The sequence below is a fragment of the Gopherus evgoodei genome, chromosome 14, assembly GCF_007399415.2.
Source record: "Gopherus evgoodei ecotype Sinaloan lineage chromosome 14, rGopEvg1_v1.p, whole genome shotgun sequence".
NCBI lineage: Eukaryota > Metazoa > Chordata > Testudines > Testudinidae > Gopherus > Gopherus evgoodei.
The window spans coordinates 32,907,930-32,924,105 of record NC_044335.1 but is presented as its reverse complement, the minus strand read 5'-3'; the positions used below and the strand labels follow the sequence as shown (position 1 = coordinate 32,924,105).

Below are 16,176 nucleotides of genomic sequence, written 5' to 3'. Positions count from 1 at the left end.
TAATTTTATTGCCTAAGATATTCCCCCATCCTCAGTCATATTTCATATTTCAAAATGTTTGTCTCTAGATGTACTTATTGCCATGTTTGTTTAACTTTATCTCCTTCGTTAATTCCATTTCTTACTAACCTAAAGCCACTGCTTTTCATTTTTAATATAGTAAGTTGCTTCCCTGGGGATGTTTAGTCCAAGACTTGTCCCTGTAATGGGACTGTTTGTTTTCTTTACCCCATTGCAATTGCCTGCTGTACCATTTGTAGTATGTGTTAAGTAATCCTTAAGGTAACATTTTTATTATGTCATAAAACGTGCATGGCAAATATATTATAACTCATGGAATTTGTTTGTTTAAAAATGGAAGGATAATTTATTGAGTGTGTTACATGAGACCTGCTCCCCTATTAGAGTGTAGAAGTGCTGCTTATGTAGAAGTATGTTCTAGTGAGAAAAACCACGGTCTTTGGCATGCATAGAAAGTATGAGCGTGGTTGGCTAGAAGTGACATCATAGTTTATGTACTCAATAAAAATTTAATTAAGTCATTACAGGAGTTGCAGTCATCATTTAGCCCTCTGATTTCTTCTGTTTAGTTTTTTATTAAACATTCAGTAATAGCCAGTCACCAAATCTTGATGGCCTATAAAATATCTGCATGAATTTTAATAGCTCATATAAATGGAAAAATATGAGTAACTGACATAAAAGGAACATTTTCCTTGTGGTTGCACTACATGTATTCTTATAAAAATCAAATTATGAAAAAGGATAGTGATTTAATGGAAGAGTATATAAACAATAGATTTGATGGCATGACATAAAATAATTAGAGTTTTGAGAGAGTAACTATTATATAGGCACAACCACTAAGGCTATTGGGATATTATGGGGAGTTTGGTGACATTTTTGATGAAACTCCAGCAGTCTGTGCTATCAACAGAGTTCTGAGATTTTCTTATAGGTGTATTCATAATTTTTCTTTGCTGTGTAGTGTCTGTATTTGACATGGTATTGCAACCTCCAAAACAGTAATGCACTTTGCATAGTAAAGACATTTTTTTAAACACTATACTGATCCCCAACATCTTTTTAAAAAGTTCTTGCTTTCATCTTCAGTGTCACACATGGGAGGAGGGGGGCATTTATTTTATTTATTTATTTTGGACAGTTTTGAAGGATAATCAAATGAGACATTTTTAGATGTGAGCATTTGGAACGTGCCTGGTCTGGGCATAATACAGGAGAATATCTTAGAACGCTGGCCATACATAGGCAGTCTCGGGTGTTTGTGACTGAGGTTTGGGTGATGCAAATAAGCAGAGACCATATGGGGCTTTTTTGGTACCTCTCTCCACACATTGTCAGAAGGCCCTGTCAGAGCTCCTTCTGAGAGTGTCCCTTAAATCTGTCATATGGGTCCAATATAGGAAAGAATCTTTCCCAAGTCCTTGCCAGTTAAAATGCAGCTGTATCTGTCTGAAGAAAATGTTTTTGTTCTAAACTGTTTGGGGCAATTTGTATTGACAAAAAGAAAAGTATAGATGAAAGGAGACCCAGCGTGAGTCTCACTTAGCCATCCCTCTGAGTGTCTGGCAGTCCAGCTCTTCCTCGCACAGTTAGGCAGCTCATAGCTCTGCTGACACAGGGTGCAGTCCTGCAAGCTGATGAGGAGCTATGCCCAAACTAGCAATTACACCTCTACCCGGACATAACACAGCCCAATATAACACTGATTTGAATATAACGTCGTAAAGCAGCACTCCAGGGGGGCGAGGCTGCGCACTCCTTTGGATCAAAGCAAGTTCAATATAATGCAGTTTCACCTATAACGTGGTAAGATTTTTTGGCTCCCAAGGACAGCGTTATATCGGGTAGAGCTGTATTTAGGAATCTGATTAAATTTAGCATGTGGGTAGCCCCAGTGACTTTAGGGTACCTACACACCTGCTTAAAATTTAACAGATTCTTAAGTGCTTTGTTGGGTCACTCCAGAGGTCTAAGCACCTTGTAGAATTGAGCTCATATATGTTTTAGTTTGACTGCACAGTCTCAGACAGTAGCAGAGCCACCTCATTCAGTCCTCATGTCTGTGAGGCAGAGAGAAAGCAAAAAGGAGGATCTGAGAAGCTGAACAACCTGGTAACTTGCACCCAAGAGTTTTTTAAAAATTGGCCAAGTAGCTCTCTGAGCCATTGATGCTAATATTTAACAAATCTTGGAATACTAGGGAAACCCAAGAGGATAGAGAAAAAAATAATGTTGAGGGCAATAATTTAAAAGGGTAAACGCAATGACCCAGGAAACTAGGCTGGTGGCCTGACATGGATCCTGGGCAATACATAGGCTGACATGGAAGCACCCAGTATTAATGAAATGATGGTAGCACGACTAATGCCAATCAGCATGGCACTTGTCAGACAAAGCAATATTAATTTTTGATAAGATTACTGGGTGAAATTCTGTGACTTGAGTTTATGCAGGTCAGACTAGCTGCTGCTAATGGCTTTAATGTCTGTTAATCTGTGGAAGCAACAGTAACAGGCAGTTTGCGGCCAGGGCAGGGCCGGCTCCAGCTTTTTTGCCGCCCTAAGTGGCAAAGAGATGAAAAAAAACCCCACAATCAGCGGCACTTTGGCAGCTGCTCTACCGCACCACGTCATTCTTCGGTGGCAATTCAGCAGCTGGTCCTTCCCTCCAAGGGGGACTGAGGGACCCACCGCCGAAGACCCGGACATGCTGCCCCCTTCCAAGGGCCACCCCAAGCACTAGCTTGCTGCGCTGGTGCCTGGAGCCGGCCCTGGGCCAGGGAGGAGTTGACCGGAATTGGGAGGAATGTGAGAATAATGAGAGAGCATCCCAGGCTGGGGACTCTCCTACCCTCTGAGCTCACAGGGAAGATACTGTTGGTAGTTTTCATTTCTACAAAGTCTGTGCCAACTTATAATGCCTTATATATACCTCTCCACTCCGCAGCCTACATGAACCACACTGCTCACGCCCCAGTCCTGCCCCTCACAGACCGCAATGCTCTTATCTCCTTCCCTCTCCCCAAACCACATTGCTCTCACCTTCCCCTGCCCCGAACCCCACAGACTATGCTGCTCTCCCCCAACCCTGACCCCCATGGACTGTGCTGCTCTCCCACCATCCCCATGGGCTGCACTGCTCTCACCACTCCCATCTCTTAGGACCTGTACAGATTACCGTATATTGTTTTATTTTTCAGATTGATTCTTTTACTCTAAAACAAAGTATGAGAAGCATGACAGAAAATTTCTATGCAGCTATATTTGGATATGATGAGGTAAGAGCATAGAGTCGACCCTGCTTACATCTAGTGCACTGTTTTCTCCAGTGGTGCTGAAAGCTAGGTGCTTCACAGGAAGGAGTAAACACCCAAAATATACATCCTAGCACAATGGGGACAAAATTCTTCCGGACTGTAGCAGCTGTGATCAGTTTGTGCTTTGAAGCCTGAATACTGAGAACCCTTCTAGGAGGGACAGCATGGTCTGCTGGCTGAGGCATACATGGTCTGCTGGCTGAGGCTTTGTCTACGCTACCACGTATGTCAGTATTAGCTATTTTGCTCAGGGCTGTGAATAAGCCACCCCCCGAGCGACATAAGTTACACCGACCTAAGAGCTGGTGTGGACAGCACTGTCAGCAGAAGAGCTTCTCTCTCTGACATAGCTACCGCCGCTGGTCGGAGGTGGATTAATTAAGTTGACAGCTTAGAGCAGCTACACAGAGAACTTGCAGCAGTGCAATTGCATCAGTGCAGCTACGCCTCTGTAAGCTCTCTAGTGTAGCCATAGCCTGAGTGGCAGGATGTCTAGATTCTCTTCTTGGCTCTGCCACAGACTTATTGTCTAACCTTGGGCGAGTCACTTTCCCCCTCAGTGCCTTAGCTGATCCAGTTGTACAGTGGATATGATATTTATCAAGCCTGTCTAATGACCCAGAAGGGTAAAAATGCCCTGATGTGTGTAAGGGCTGTGTGACTCTCCGATGGAAGGCACTACATTATGGGCAAAGTGTAGCTGTTATTTCTTTTGCCTGAGCTGATGTCACTGCAGGTGCTGTACTCAGTCATAATCATCTACTTTAGTTTTTTATTTAGCTGCTTGCCTTATAAACAGTGAGTTCCGCAAGGTATTGGACAACAGATGCATCAAGATCTTCCTTTTATTGATTTTTAAGTGTAGCCAGGGGATGTAAATGTGTGTCTCTTTTTTAAACCCACCATTATATTTTAAAACCCCCACAAATGTCTTGTTAAATAAAGATCAATATTTGCCTTTAAATGTTAAGCTAATTTTTCCCTAATGCACGGCTGATAGCAGCACCCAGCAGAGGACAGGCATTCAGATGTTGCAGGGATGGTCACCATATAATCTAGACAAGTGGCTCTCAAACTCCTTTTTACTGGTGACCCCTTTAGCATAGCAAGCCTCTGAATGCGACCCCCCCTTATAAATTAAAAACACTTTTTAATATATTAGACATCATTATAAATGCTGGAGGCACAGCGGGGTTTGGGGTGGAGGTTGACAGCTCGTGACCCCCCATGTAATAACCCCGCGACCCCGTGAGGGGTCCTGACCCCCAGTTTGAGAATCCTGATCCAGACAGACAGCAGAGGTTATGAAGAACACAGACAAAGAAGTGCTACAGATCTGAATCCAGTGAAAATTAACTAAAAAAAATCCAGATAGGCCTAAATATCATGGGATTACCCTGTGCTCTTGCATCACAGGCTGAGGTGAAGAGCAGCAACTTATTGGCCTTCTCAGCAACAGTTATGTCGCGTGCGCTTTAGCTCCTATCCTTGCCCAGCATCATCGCAATCCCCCCCATGCTGTGCAGCAATGCTCTTTAGTCTCATAAGGCATAAGGTTTTGCGGCAGTGATCCCAAAAGAGAGAGAACTCGTTTACCAGCCCGTACACAAAATTTGCTCTGTGTTTTCTCCAGAATCCACTCATCCGGCCATTCCTTTTGGACTGTTGTGTTAAGCAGCTACACAGACGCCTCAGGGAGGTGCAAATGTATGGTGTATATTGCAGTGTTGTAGCTGTGTTGGTCTCAACATGTGGAATATAGACAGATATGAAAAAGAGACTGCAACTCCAGGAGTGTGGGGCTGTAAGAGGTGTGTAATAAACTGAGAATATCCAGTCAGACAACAGGCAGTTAAATCTCACCCAAGTTTTCCACTTGGTGTTTACATTCTCTCCGTGTACAGTGTCCAATCCTTCTCTCACCCCTTCTTTTAGGGGATTTTGTCTGATGACCGCGTACTGGCAGCTGCCCTTTGGAGAAACCTTTTCAACAAGCACTGTGAGGACCCCAGGCAGCTGGAACTGCTAGTGGAGTATGTGCGCAAGCAGGTGAGCAGTAGCTCAGAGCATAGCCTCTCTTACTGTTCCTAGGAAAGTAAACTCTGTATTGCTTGCTTCCCAAACAGCACTGCACAGGGCCGATTACAGAAATGAGATTGTCCAAGAGTTTCATAAAATCCTATTCCAGTTTCCCTCCCAAGTGATAATGTCTTAGTCCCTTCCCTCTACTGGAGCTTGGTGCCTTGGGTCTCTCCCTGAAAGATTTGCTTTCTTATGCTGGAGCTGGTCACAGCTTCAGATTGAAGGTTGAGGTAGAGGTTTTCAGTTTAGCAGGAACTTTAAACCTTTAGTTTCTAAAACACCTATAAAAGTGGAAAAAATAATGGAATTAAGGATGTGAACTTAGGCTGATATTTCAGTTGTTCATGGTGGTTCGATAAAAATGGATTGAGACTGAAAGAATAATAAGAGATCCAAAATAATCTCTTTTCATATTTCTCACTAGATTGTCGCACTTTTTTGGACCCATTTTACAAGAAATCTGAAACCCTCTGGGCTTTACTACACATACAGCTGCGCAAATGAGAAAACAGATTTTAAAACATTATTTGTACTTAAAAAAAAATGAAAATCTGTAAATGATAGTATGGCACACCAAAACAGACATTTCCACATTTCACCAATTCACCAGATGTGATTTGCCGATACATGTTTCACACTGGCAGGGTGGAGAACCATAAGGACAGAAAGCACAGCAGGCAGAACTGCTGCTGTAGCTGCTCCTGTTGTCCCTAATCTGCAGAAGTCCATGAAACGTGCCAGCATCTTTTCAGAAGTGAGTGACCGTATAGACTTTTTACAGAGATTCTCTTCCACTATTATGGCAGGTTCTTGCCATAGCTACTTTCAGTTTCAAATAGGCATAAAATGCTGTTGACACAAAGAGCCTTCTGAGACCCACCACAGCTTCTCACTCTTTTCAGGAGGGTTGAGACCACCGGGAGCAGAGTAAGCGTTGCAGTGTCTCCCTCTCATTTCCATGGAGGTCCACTTTCACAGAGTCAGAGAAAATTAGGGTTGGAAGAGACTTCAGGAGGTCATCTAGTCCAACCCCCTGCTCCAAGCAGGACCAACCCCAACTAAATCAGCCCAGCCAGGGCTTTGTCAAGCTGGGCCTTAAAAACCTCTAAGGATGGAGATTCCACTACCTCCCTAGGTAACCCATTCCAGTGCTTCACCACCTTCCTAGTGAAATTGTTTTTCTTAATATCCAACCTAGACCTCCCCCACTGCAACTTGAGACCATTTCTCCTTGTTCTGTCATCTGCCACCACTGAGAACAGCCGAACTCCATCCCCTTTGGAACTGCCCTTCAAGTAGTTGAAGGCTGCTATCAAATCCCCCCTCACTCTTCTCTTCTGCAGACTAAATAACCCCAGTTCCCTCAGCCATGGGCGGCAAGCTGTATACCCACGTGGTGCCCAGGCACCAGCAATATTCAGAGCCCAGGGGTCCAGCTCCACCAATGTTTGGGGCCGGGTGACCTCACCTGCCACCCCTCTGCCCCCCCATTCCTCCTCCAAGTGTCCCCCGGCTCCCCCTTGTTGACCCTATGCACGTCCCTGGGCCCCGGAGGGAGCAGAGTATCCCTGCCTCTTCCGTGCAGCTTGCCTCCCTGCAGCAACTGCTGCTGCATGTGTCATAGAATCATAGAATATCAGGGTTGGAAGGGACCTCAGGAGGTATCTAGTCCAACCCCCTGCTCAAAGCAGGACCAACACCAACTAAATCATCCCAACCAGGGCTTTGTCAAGCTGTCCTAGTGACTCCATCTCAACTGTCAGGGCAGACTGACTCTGAGCCTGCCCTTCCCCCTAAGACCCTTCCCTTTTCCGGTGGGACCCTCTATCAGCACAGCGCTCCCTCCCCCACCCACAATCACTGCTCTTGCCCCATGCTGGGCAAGGAGGCAGCCCCATCCCCCACCCCCAGTGAGGCTACAGTCGGGCAACAGCAGGGGAGGAGGTGCACGCTGCACCCCCTGGCACCCACCATGGGGGAGGCAAGGGAGATTCCTGGATCTGAAAGGGGCCCTAGGAGCACATGCAGTGACAGTGGTGGGGGTGAGTGTGCTGCTGGGGGAGGTAGGAAAGGGGGGGCCCTCCCCCAGAGCTCGCTGCTGCCAGCAGGGAAAGGGCTGGGGGGAGTCCTCCTCTCTGGCCCCTGTCCCAGAGCAGCCTGCCTACACCCCAAACTCATCACCAGTCCTGCCCCACCCCAAAGCCCACACCCCCAGCCAGAGCTTTCACCCCCCCCCACTGCACCCTCAACCATCTACCCTAGCCCTGAGGCCCTCCAACATCACAAATCCCTCATCTCCAGCCCCAGCCAGAGCCCTCACACACCCCTGCACTCCAATCCTCTGCCTTAGCCCTGAACCCCCTCCAACACCACAAATCCCTCATCTCCAGCCCCAGACAGAGCCCTCACGCACCCCTGCACCCCAACCCTCTGCCTCTCCAACACCCCAAGCCCCTCAACGCCAGCCCGAGCCAGAGCCCTCATCCCCCTGCACCCTAACCATCTGCCCCAACCCTTAGCCTCCTCCTGCACCATGAACCCCTCATCTCCAGTCCCACCCCACAGCCCTCACTCCAATCCTCTGCCATAGTCCTGAGCCCCCTCCCATACTCCAAACCTCTCATCCCCAGCCAGAGCCCTCACCCCCTACACCCCTACCCTCGCCCTGAGTCCCTCCCACACCCCAAACCCCTCATTCTCCTGCACCCTAACCATCTGCCCCAACCTTGAGCCCCCTCTTACATCATGAACCCCTCATCCCCAGTCCCACCCCACAGCCCTCACCCCACACCCCAACCCTCTGCCATAGCCCTGAGCCCCCTCCCACATGCCAAACCTCTCACCCCCAGCCCCACCCCTGCACTCCCTCCCTCCCCCAAACTCTCTCCCAGCGCCTGTACCCCTCCTCCACCTCAGACCTCCTCCCCTACTCAAACTCCCTCCCAGAGCCTTGGGCAGGTGGGGGGGGTAGAGTTTGGGCAGGGGCAGGTTCTGGGGCACCACCAAAATTTCTACAAACCTGCCGCCCATGCCCTCAGCCTCTCCTCGTAAGTCACGTGCCGCAGCCCCCTAATCATTTTCATTGCCCTCCACTGGATTATCTCCAATTTGTCCACATCCTTTCGGGGTGGGGATGGGGCACAAAACTGGACACAATATTCCAGATGTGACCTCACCAGTGCTGAATATAGGGGAATAATCACTTCCCTCGATCTGCTGGCAGTGCTCCTACTAATGCAGCCCAATATGCCGTTAGCCTTCTTGGCAGCAAGGGCACACTGTTGACTCATATACAGCTTCTCGTCCACTGTAATCCCCAGGTCCTTTTCTGCAGAACGGCCGCTTAGCCAGTTGATCCCCAGCCTGTAGCAGTGCATGGGATTCTTCCTTCCTAAGTGCAGGACTCTGTACTTGTCCTTTTTGAACCTCATCAGATTTCTTTTCGCCCAGTCGTCCAATTTGTCTTGGTCACTCTGGACCCTATCCCTACTACCCTTTAGCATATTTACCTCTCCCCCCATTTTAGTATAATCCACAAACTTGCTGAGGGTGCAATCCATCCCATCATCCAGATCATTAATGAAGATGTTGAACAAAACCAGTTCCAGGACCGACCCCTGGGGCACTCTGCTTGATACCGGCTGCCAACTAGATGTCGAGCCATTGATCTAGTCAGCTTTCTGTCCACCTTTATAGTCCATTCATCCAGTCCATACGTCTTTAACTTTCTGGCAAGAATACTGTGGGAGACCGTATCAAAAGCTGTGCTAAAGTCACAGTATGTCACGTCCTTCGCATTCCCCATATCCACAGAGCTAGTTATCTCATCATAAAAGGCAATCAGGTTGGTCAGGCATGACTTGCCCTTGGTGAATCCATGTTGACTGTTCCTGATCACCTTCCTCTCCTCCAAGTGCTTCAAAATGGATTCCTTGAGGACCTGCTCCATGATTTTTCCAGGGACTGAGGAGAGGCTGACCGGTCTGTAGTTCCCCAGATTCTCCTTCTTCCCCTTTTTTAAAGATGGGCACTATATTTGCCTTTTTCCAATCAGCCGGGACCTCCCCCGATCACCATGAGTTTTCAGAGATAATGGCCAATGGCTCTGCAATCATATCATCCAACTCCCTCAACATCCTCAGATGCATTGCATCCGGCCCCATGGACTTGTGCATATCCAGCTTTTCTAAATAGTCCTTAACCTGTTCTTTCACCAATGAGGGCTGCTCACCTCCTCCCCATACTGTGGTGCCCAGTGCAGCAGTCTGGGAGCTGAAGTTGCCTGTGAAGACTGGGGCAAAAAAAAGCATTGAGTACTTCAGCTTTTTCCACGTCATCTGTCGCTAGGTTGCCAGCACCATTAATTAAGGGTCCCACACTTTCCCTGACTTTCTTGTTGCTAACATACATGTAGAAACTCTTCTTGTTGCCCTTCACATTCCTTGCTAGCGGCAACTCGAATTGTGTTTTGGCCTTCCTGATTACACCCCTGCATGCTTGAGCAATATTTTTATACTCCTCCCTAGTCATCTATCCAAGTTTTCACTTCTTGTAAGCTTCCTTTTTGTGTTTAAGCTCACCGAAGATTTCTCAGTTAAGCGAAGCTGGTCGCCTGCCGTATTTGTTATTCTTTCTGCACATCAGGATGGTTTGTTGCTGCACCCTCAATCAGGCTTCTTTAAAATACAGCCAGGTCTTCTAGACTCCTTTCCCCTCCCAGGGGATCCTCCCCATCAGTTCCGTGAGGGAGTTAAAATCTGCTTTTTTGAAGTCCAGGGTTTGTATTGTGCTGCTCTCCTTTCTTCTTTTTGTCAGGATCCTGAACTCAACCATGTCATGGTCACTGCTGCCCAGGTTGCCACCCACTTCTACTTCCCCTACTAATTCTTCCCTGTTTGTGAGCAACAGGTTAAGAGGAGCATGGTCTCTAGTTGGTTCCTCCAGCACTTGCACCATGAAGCTGTCCCAAACACTCTCCAAAAACTTCCTGGATTGTCTGCACTGCTGTATTGCTCTCCCAGCGGATGTCAGGTTGATTGAAGTCTCCCATAAGAATCAGCGCCTGTGATCTGGTAACTTCTGTTAGTTGTCCAAAGAAAGCCTCGTCTACCTCATCCTCCTGGTCTGATGGTCTATAGCAGACACGCACCATGATATCATCCTTGTTGCTCTTGCTAAAGACTCTCAACAGGCTTTTCTCCAGTTTCATACTGGAGCTCTGAGTAGTCATACCGCTCTCTTATATACAGTGCAACTCTTCCACCTTTTCTCCTCCACTTGTCCTTCCTGAACAGTTTATACTCATCCATGACAGTGCTCATCATGTGAGTTACCTCGCCAAGTCTCTGTTATTCCAATCACATCATAGTTCCTTGACTGTTCCAGGACTTCCAATTCTTCCTGCTTGTTTCCAAGACTTCATGTGTTCATGTACAAGCACCTAAGATAACTAGCTGATTGCCCTACTTTCTCAATATGAATCAGTAGGCCTCTCCTGTTTCACCCTCCTCCTTGTGTTTCCACCCTTACCTCAGGGCTTAGGTCTCCATCCTAAAGCCCTCTTCACCAGGTTAGCAAGCCTGCCTGTGAAGAGATGCTCTTCCCTCTCTTCCTTAGGTAGATCCCAGCTCTTCCTAGCAGTCCTTCTGGGAACAGCATCCCATGGTTGGAGAATCCAAAGCCTTCTCTCCAATACCACCTGCTCAACCACACATTTACCTCCACAATTCGATGGTCCCTACCTCGGCCTTTTCCTTCAACAGGGAGGATGGAAGAGTACACGACTTGCACATCAAACTCCTTTATCCTTCTTCCCAGAGCCACATAGTCTGCAGTGACCCGCTCAAGGTCATTCTTGGCAGTATCATTGGTGCCCACATGGAAAAGTAGGAAAGGGTAGCGGTTCGAGGGCTTGATCAGTCTTAGCAAATAGTCTGTCACATCCTGAATTCTAGCTCCAGGCAAGCAGCACACTTTTCGAGTTTCCCGGTCAGTATGGCAGATGGATGACTCCGTCCCCGTTAGGAGGGAGTCCCCAACCACCACCACCCATTTCCTCCTCTTGGGAGTGGTGGTCGTGGAACCCTCATCCCTTGGACAATGCATCCCATGCCTTCCGGTCAGTGGTGTCTCCTTCTCATCTCTTCCTTCAGATGACTCTTCCAAACCATGCTGCACCATAGGTAAACTCCCTCTGTTTGCTTCTCCTCTGTTTCCCTCCTTCATTGATCCCTATGACCTACCCATTGAGGTATGTCACCCTTGTATAAAAACTAGAGAACTAACAGAAGCAGTAACTTTATTTAGCGACAGTTAAGGTTGTATCTAGACCTGGCCTTCTCGTGCACGACCCAAATCTTGAAGGCATGGAAATAGGAAGTTGAGGACAAACTAACCTGCATTTCTTGACCCTTCAGATGGCCTATAACACTACGAGTAATATCCTGCAACACTCCATAAGGCATTCACTTCTACCTCAAAAAGGTTAAGAAAAACAATACACAGCCCATTTCATGCATTTGTGCGGTCACACAAATCTTGGCATTGCCCTTATGCGCTCTGTATCAACAGATCAGAAAATCTGATTGTCATACATGCCATGCATTTGGACAGTTATTCTGCCTTAACAATGCGGAGATAAATGTTCAGGTTCTGCTTTAGAGTGTATATGAGCAAAGGACGAGGGAGATGTGTTTAGGGAGAATCGAATAAGCTATGAGAAGAAAGGTTAAATCTGAAATGAAGCAGCACTCCTTCTACAGAGGAGCAGGACTTTCTCTAGATGTGCTCAGTGGCGCATGAGGGAAGCGCCAAGTTTATGGGGTTACGGGACAGAAGGGGCATGAAAGAGCAGACATCTAGTGAAATGATAGACATAGACAGAGACCATGAAGTGGACAGAGTGGAAGGAAAACACAGATGGTATAAGGAAGGCTAGGATAGTGAAGAGGTCAGAATCATCAATAATTTGAAGGTCACAAAAGGTGCATGCAATGGGATCAAAGTGAAAGGGAATCTACTAGCCACCCTAAAGTACACAATAGCCCAGTTGGTGCTTAAGAAACCCTTCACTCAGGGCAAACAATCTTGCAACAACTGCCCTGTGTCCGAACTCCCATTTGTAAGCAAAATAATTGAAAACGGCTTGGAAACGGCCTCCAATCAGATTTCAGTATAGAGTGTGGAATATACTGGTCATGCTTGTGGATGACCTCCTCCTCTTCAGAGACAGGGGCCATGCATCCATTCTGATGCTGCCGGAGCTCTGCACCATTTAATACCATTGATCATGAAACGCTGCTTTTCTGCCTTAGAGACCAAGTATGGAGTAGTAAATTAGGAAGAAAATTAATTACTAAAGCATAGCCCTGGCTACCTCTTCCATTGCATGCAGGGAACTAGAGTAAGCCTCATGGTCTACTGCACCAAAAGTTGCTAATCCTTTTGTAATGTCAGAATCTACATGTACGCATGATGCCTGTCTATCACTGGGGGAAATGATCAGCAGATAATACCAGTGTTTATCAACTCCAGGTGAAAAGCGGGGGTAGTACTTCTTTCCTCCCACTCATAGCTTGTCTTCTGTTTTAATATAAACCTTTTGGGATAGGGGTTGTCTTCTACTGTGTGTGTACAGATCTTCAGGCACTACTTTGATACCAATAATAATAACAGTCATTTAAGGTTGGTGGCAGAGGCACTTAATACTTGGGATAGAGGTCTTCTTGTATAGGTATAAATGAACAGTGTCACTTCAGTCACCGGGACAGTGTCAGCCAACTGTGGATCGAATACCTCTCCACTCCATTTTTCAAGGTTGAGGAACTGGTCCAATATACTGGTTGCAGGCCAAAGCTTCCTCAGCACACTGCCCTCTTCTTTGCCCCACTGTCAGGATTTTCAGAGACCATTTTATTTCAGGCATTAAAAGATCTTTTGTTAGACTCAAATCTTCTATAGCTCCTTGTCTTCTAGCCCCTTTGTGAAGGACTTTCAGCCATTTATCTCTTCCTTCTAGTCCTCTTCCACTCAGTGCTAAAAGATTCAAAACAATCCCACGCTTCTACTTCCTTTCTTCAAAACATGCTGCTTACCTGAACTCTTGGGGAGTTTGGAATTGTCAGGGGAAACCTTCAGACCATCTTTATCTGTTCCAATGAGTTCAAATCAGAAATACATTATTTCCTTGTGAATTTCAGATGCAGTACCTGGATGCTATAAATGGAGAGGACCTGCTACTGACTGGTGAAGTGAATTGGCGCCCTCTTGTGGAGAGTAATGCCCAAAGCATCCTGAAGCCAACTTCCCCAGCGTATAATGATGAAGGACTCTAAGACCTTCATCAGTCAATGAACAATGTGTTAAATTTTCATTCTGTGGGGTACCCAAGAAGGGAAGGAATAAATATTTGCTGTTGAAAGAATCTATTTAAATAAATAGCATTTTTTTATTGATTTACATGTTGGTAAACCTGACAGCAGTACTCTTTTGAATATTTTATCTAGGATTAAATGCTGCTAGTTCATCTGAAAAATACCTGTCTGTTTCAGAAGTATAAAGTTGACCCTGTAGATAGATTTTGAGAGACAGCATCCATCGTTTGAAAACCAAATATCTTACCAAAAGTGATAGGTACCTCAAGAACAGGGTTTTCTGCTCTTTATCTGGCAAGAGGGGAGCGACTTCACACAAATACAATGACATTACTCTTTCTGCTCCATGAAAAGTTGTTAAACACAAGGCTGCGTTCTGCATGTTCTCAATGTTGATATACCTCTATCCTGGCTTTGGGGGACATAGTCTATTTTTGCATTAAAATGCTTGGGAATTGGCTGAGAAGATCTTGAAATTATTTTCGATTAAAGCCCAATTTAGAGTCAGACTGTGACTGGCCCCTTGCACAGGTGCACAAGGAGAGGTAGGTGCAAGAGGGAGGGGACAGGGCCATGGTGGGACTATGGCTAAAAGCCACTTTAGAGTCCTTATTGTTTCAAAGTAGCTCTGTCTTCCTGATATGCTCATATTCTTTCTAGAGCTGTGCTCTAATGATTGCTGCAGTAGAGTAACATCGCAGTGGTCTGTTCATGTTCTCTATGGGATAAAACTATGCTCTACCCACAAAGAAGAGACCTTTTCTTGTTAACATTTTAAATAGTTAAGCAGGCAACAGTTACCCCAACAGAATTATTCAATGAAAACCTGCACCAAATAAATCAACAGAAAGTTGGGCTTTATTGCACAAACTAAAGGTCAACATGGGGTTTCTAGTTCAGTGACTGAAACTGGTTTTATTTCTCTGTCCAAAATCTTCATAGGAAACCATGTGACCAAGTAATAGAACTGTACTTGTTTTGTGTACTTTGTAATGCCTTTGCTGAAAATGAAAAGAACAGTGCCCTGTCGTGTCAGAATATAGTCCTAACAAACCAATTCACCAAATAAGTCATCTTTACTGTGTGATCACACTAACACACCACAAATGTTCTTATTTCCGGTGTAAGTCTGATGTCTTCTGTAGCTGCCCAGGACTGTGGATGTTCCTGCTCCTAGTGCCATCTTCTCTAGGCAATTTGCATCGGTGTTAGACATCACCTTTCCTGTCAGCGACAAATGGGATCCAGAGCATGATCTCCAAAACACAGGCGAGTGCTTCTTAGCCTTTGTTTAGGGAGCAACTACTAGTGAATTTTTCTGTGTGTGTGTATGTGTGCGCGCGCACACACACATATGTATATATAAAGTAATTTTGTTAGTTTTTTCAAAAGCAAACTTCCTCAGTTTAAGTTGTTATAAAATGAGTCATGTAGAGAAACCTTATAGGTGTGAGGTATATCCCACTTCTGTAAAAACATTACAAACCAAACAACTTTCTCTCAGTTTATTTAAGATGCTTTTGTTGCAAGCTGAGCTAAGGAGAGAAACCTCTTATGTGTGAAGTATTATGCAGTATATGTGAGATAATAACACCTTGTAATTCATTACAGCTGTGTTGTATTTACATAAAAGAAGGCTTAGCTGTGTAGGAATTTGCTGATTAATTTATTTTTAATGGGAGTGAAGTATACCAAGTACCAAAATAAACTTTACTGTGTGTATCTTACTGCTCCTGGAATAGATGGAAAAATTAATGGTAGATATTTTGGCTCAAAACTACCTACATTAATTCATAAACAAAATAGCCATTTAAACTTTAACCCCTTTCCTGCTATGTCATTTAAACCTTGACTCTTGCTGTAGTACCTGTTGTGTCTCCCAGGCCACGAGAATACAGGACTAAAAGCTTGGCGCTACCCATGCCATAGGAATCTAGTGGACACAGGAATGGGGCCACAGACTTTGCCATGCCACAGATATGCAAGGCCTGCAGACCAGAATCCTTTTATGCAGTGGGTCTGCAGGTGAGGTATCACATTCCTTCTGGTACTGTGAATATGAGGAGTCCACAGGACCTTCACCTTAGCCCTTCCTACGCCACAGGAATGGAGAGTGTACAGAGACCATGGTGCCTCCCAGGCCACAGGTATGGGAGTGCCACAGATTCATTTGGGAGCATACATGTGTGTACCTTCCAAGGATATGGGAACTGGAAGATCTGTGACCATGACACCTTCCCTGGTTCCAGAAAATGCCCCTGTATCTTCTGCCACTGCAGAGTGAGCCAGCAGTGAAGATGTATAGGTGAGGAAAGGAGTGGATGGAGCAAATTAGATTAGTTAAATAGGACAGATACATACTCATACAAATTACAAGCACTG

General features: G+C 45.8%; 1 protein-coding gene across 4 annotated transcripts in view; it reads left to right on the top strand.

Moving 5' to 3' along the window:
* The window catches only part of LOC115635082 (ubiquinol-cytochrome-c reductase complex assembly factor 1), an 87,964-nt gene extending 72,466 nt beyond the window's left edge, over positions 1 to 15,498 (top strand). For 2 of the 4 annotated variants that reach the window (XM_030533353.1, XM_030533352.1), the window contains exons 8-10: positions 3,224 to 3,301; positions 5,276 to 5,389; positions 13,621 to 14,858. In XM_030533353.1, the coding sequence (XP_030389213.1) occupies positions 3,224 to 3,301; positions 5,276 to 5,389; positions 13,621 to 13,755 (327 nt within the window). In that variant the 3' untranslated portion in view covers positions 13,756 to 14,858. Of the gene's footprint in view, positions 1 to 3,223; positions 3,302 to 5,275; positions 5,390 to 5,846; positions 5,985 to 13,620; positions 14,859 to 14,922 lie in introns of those variants that run through there. The other 2 variants (XM_030533355.1, XM_030533354.1) reach the window with 2 other exon arrangements.
* The last annotated feature ends 678 nt before the right edge of the window (positions 15,499 to 16,176 follow it).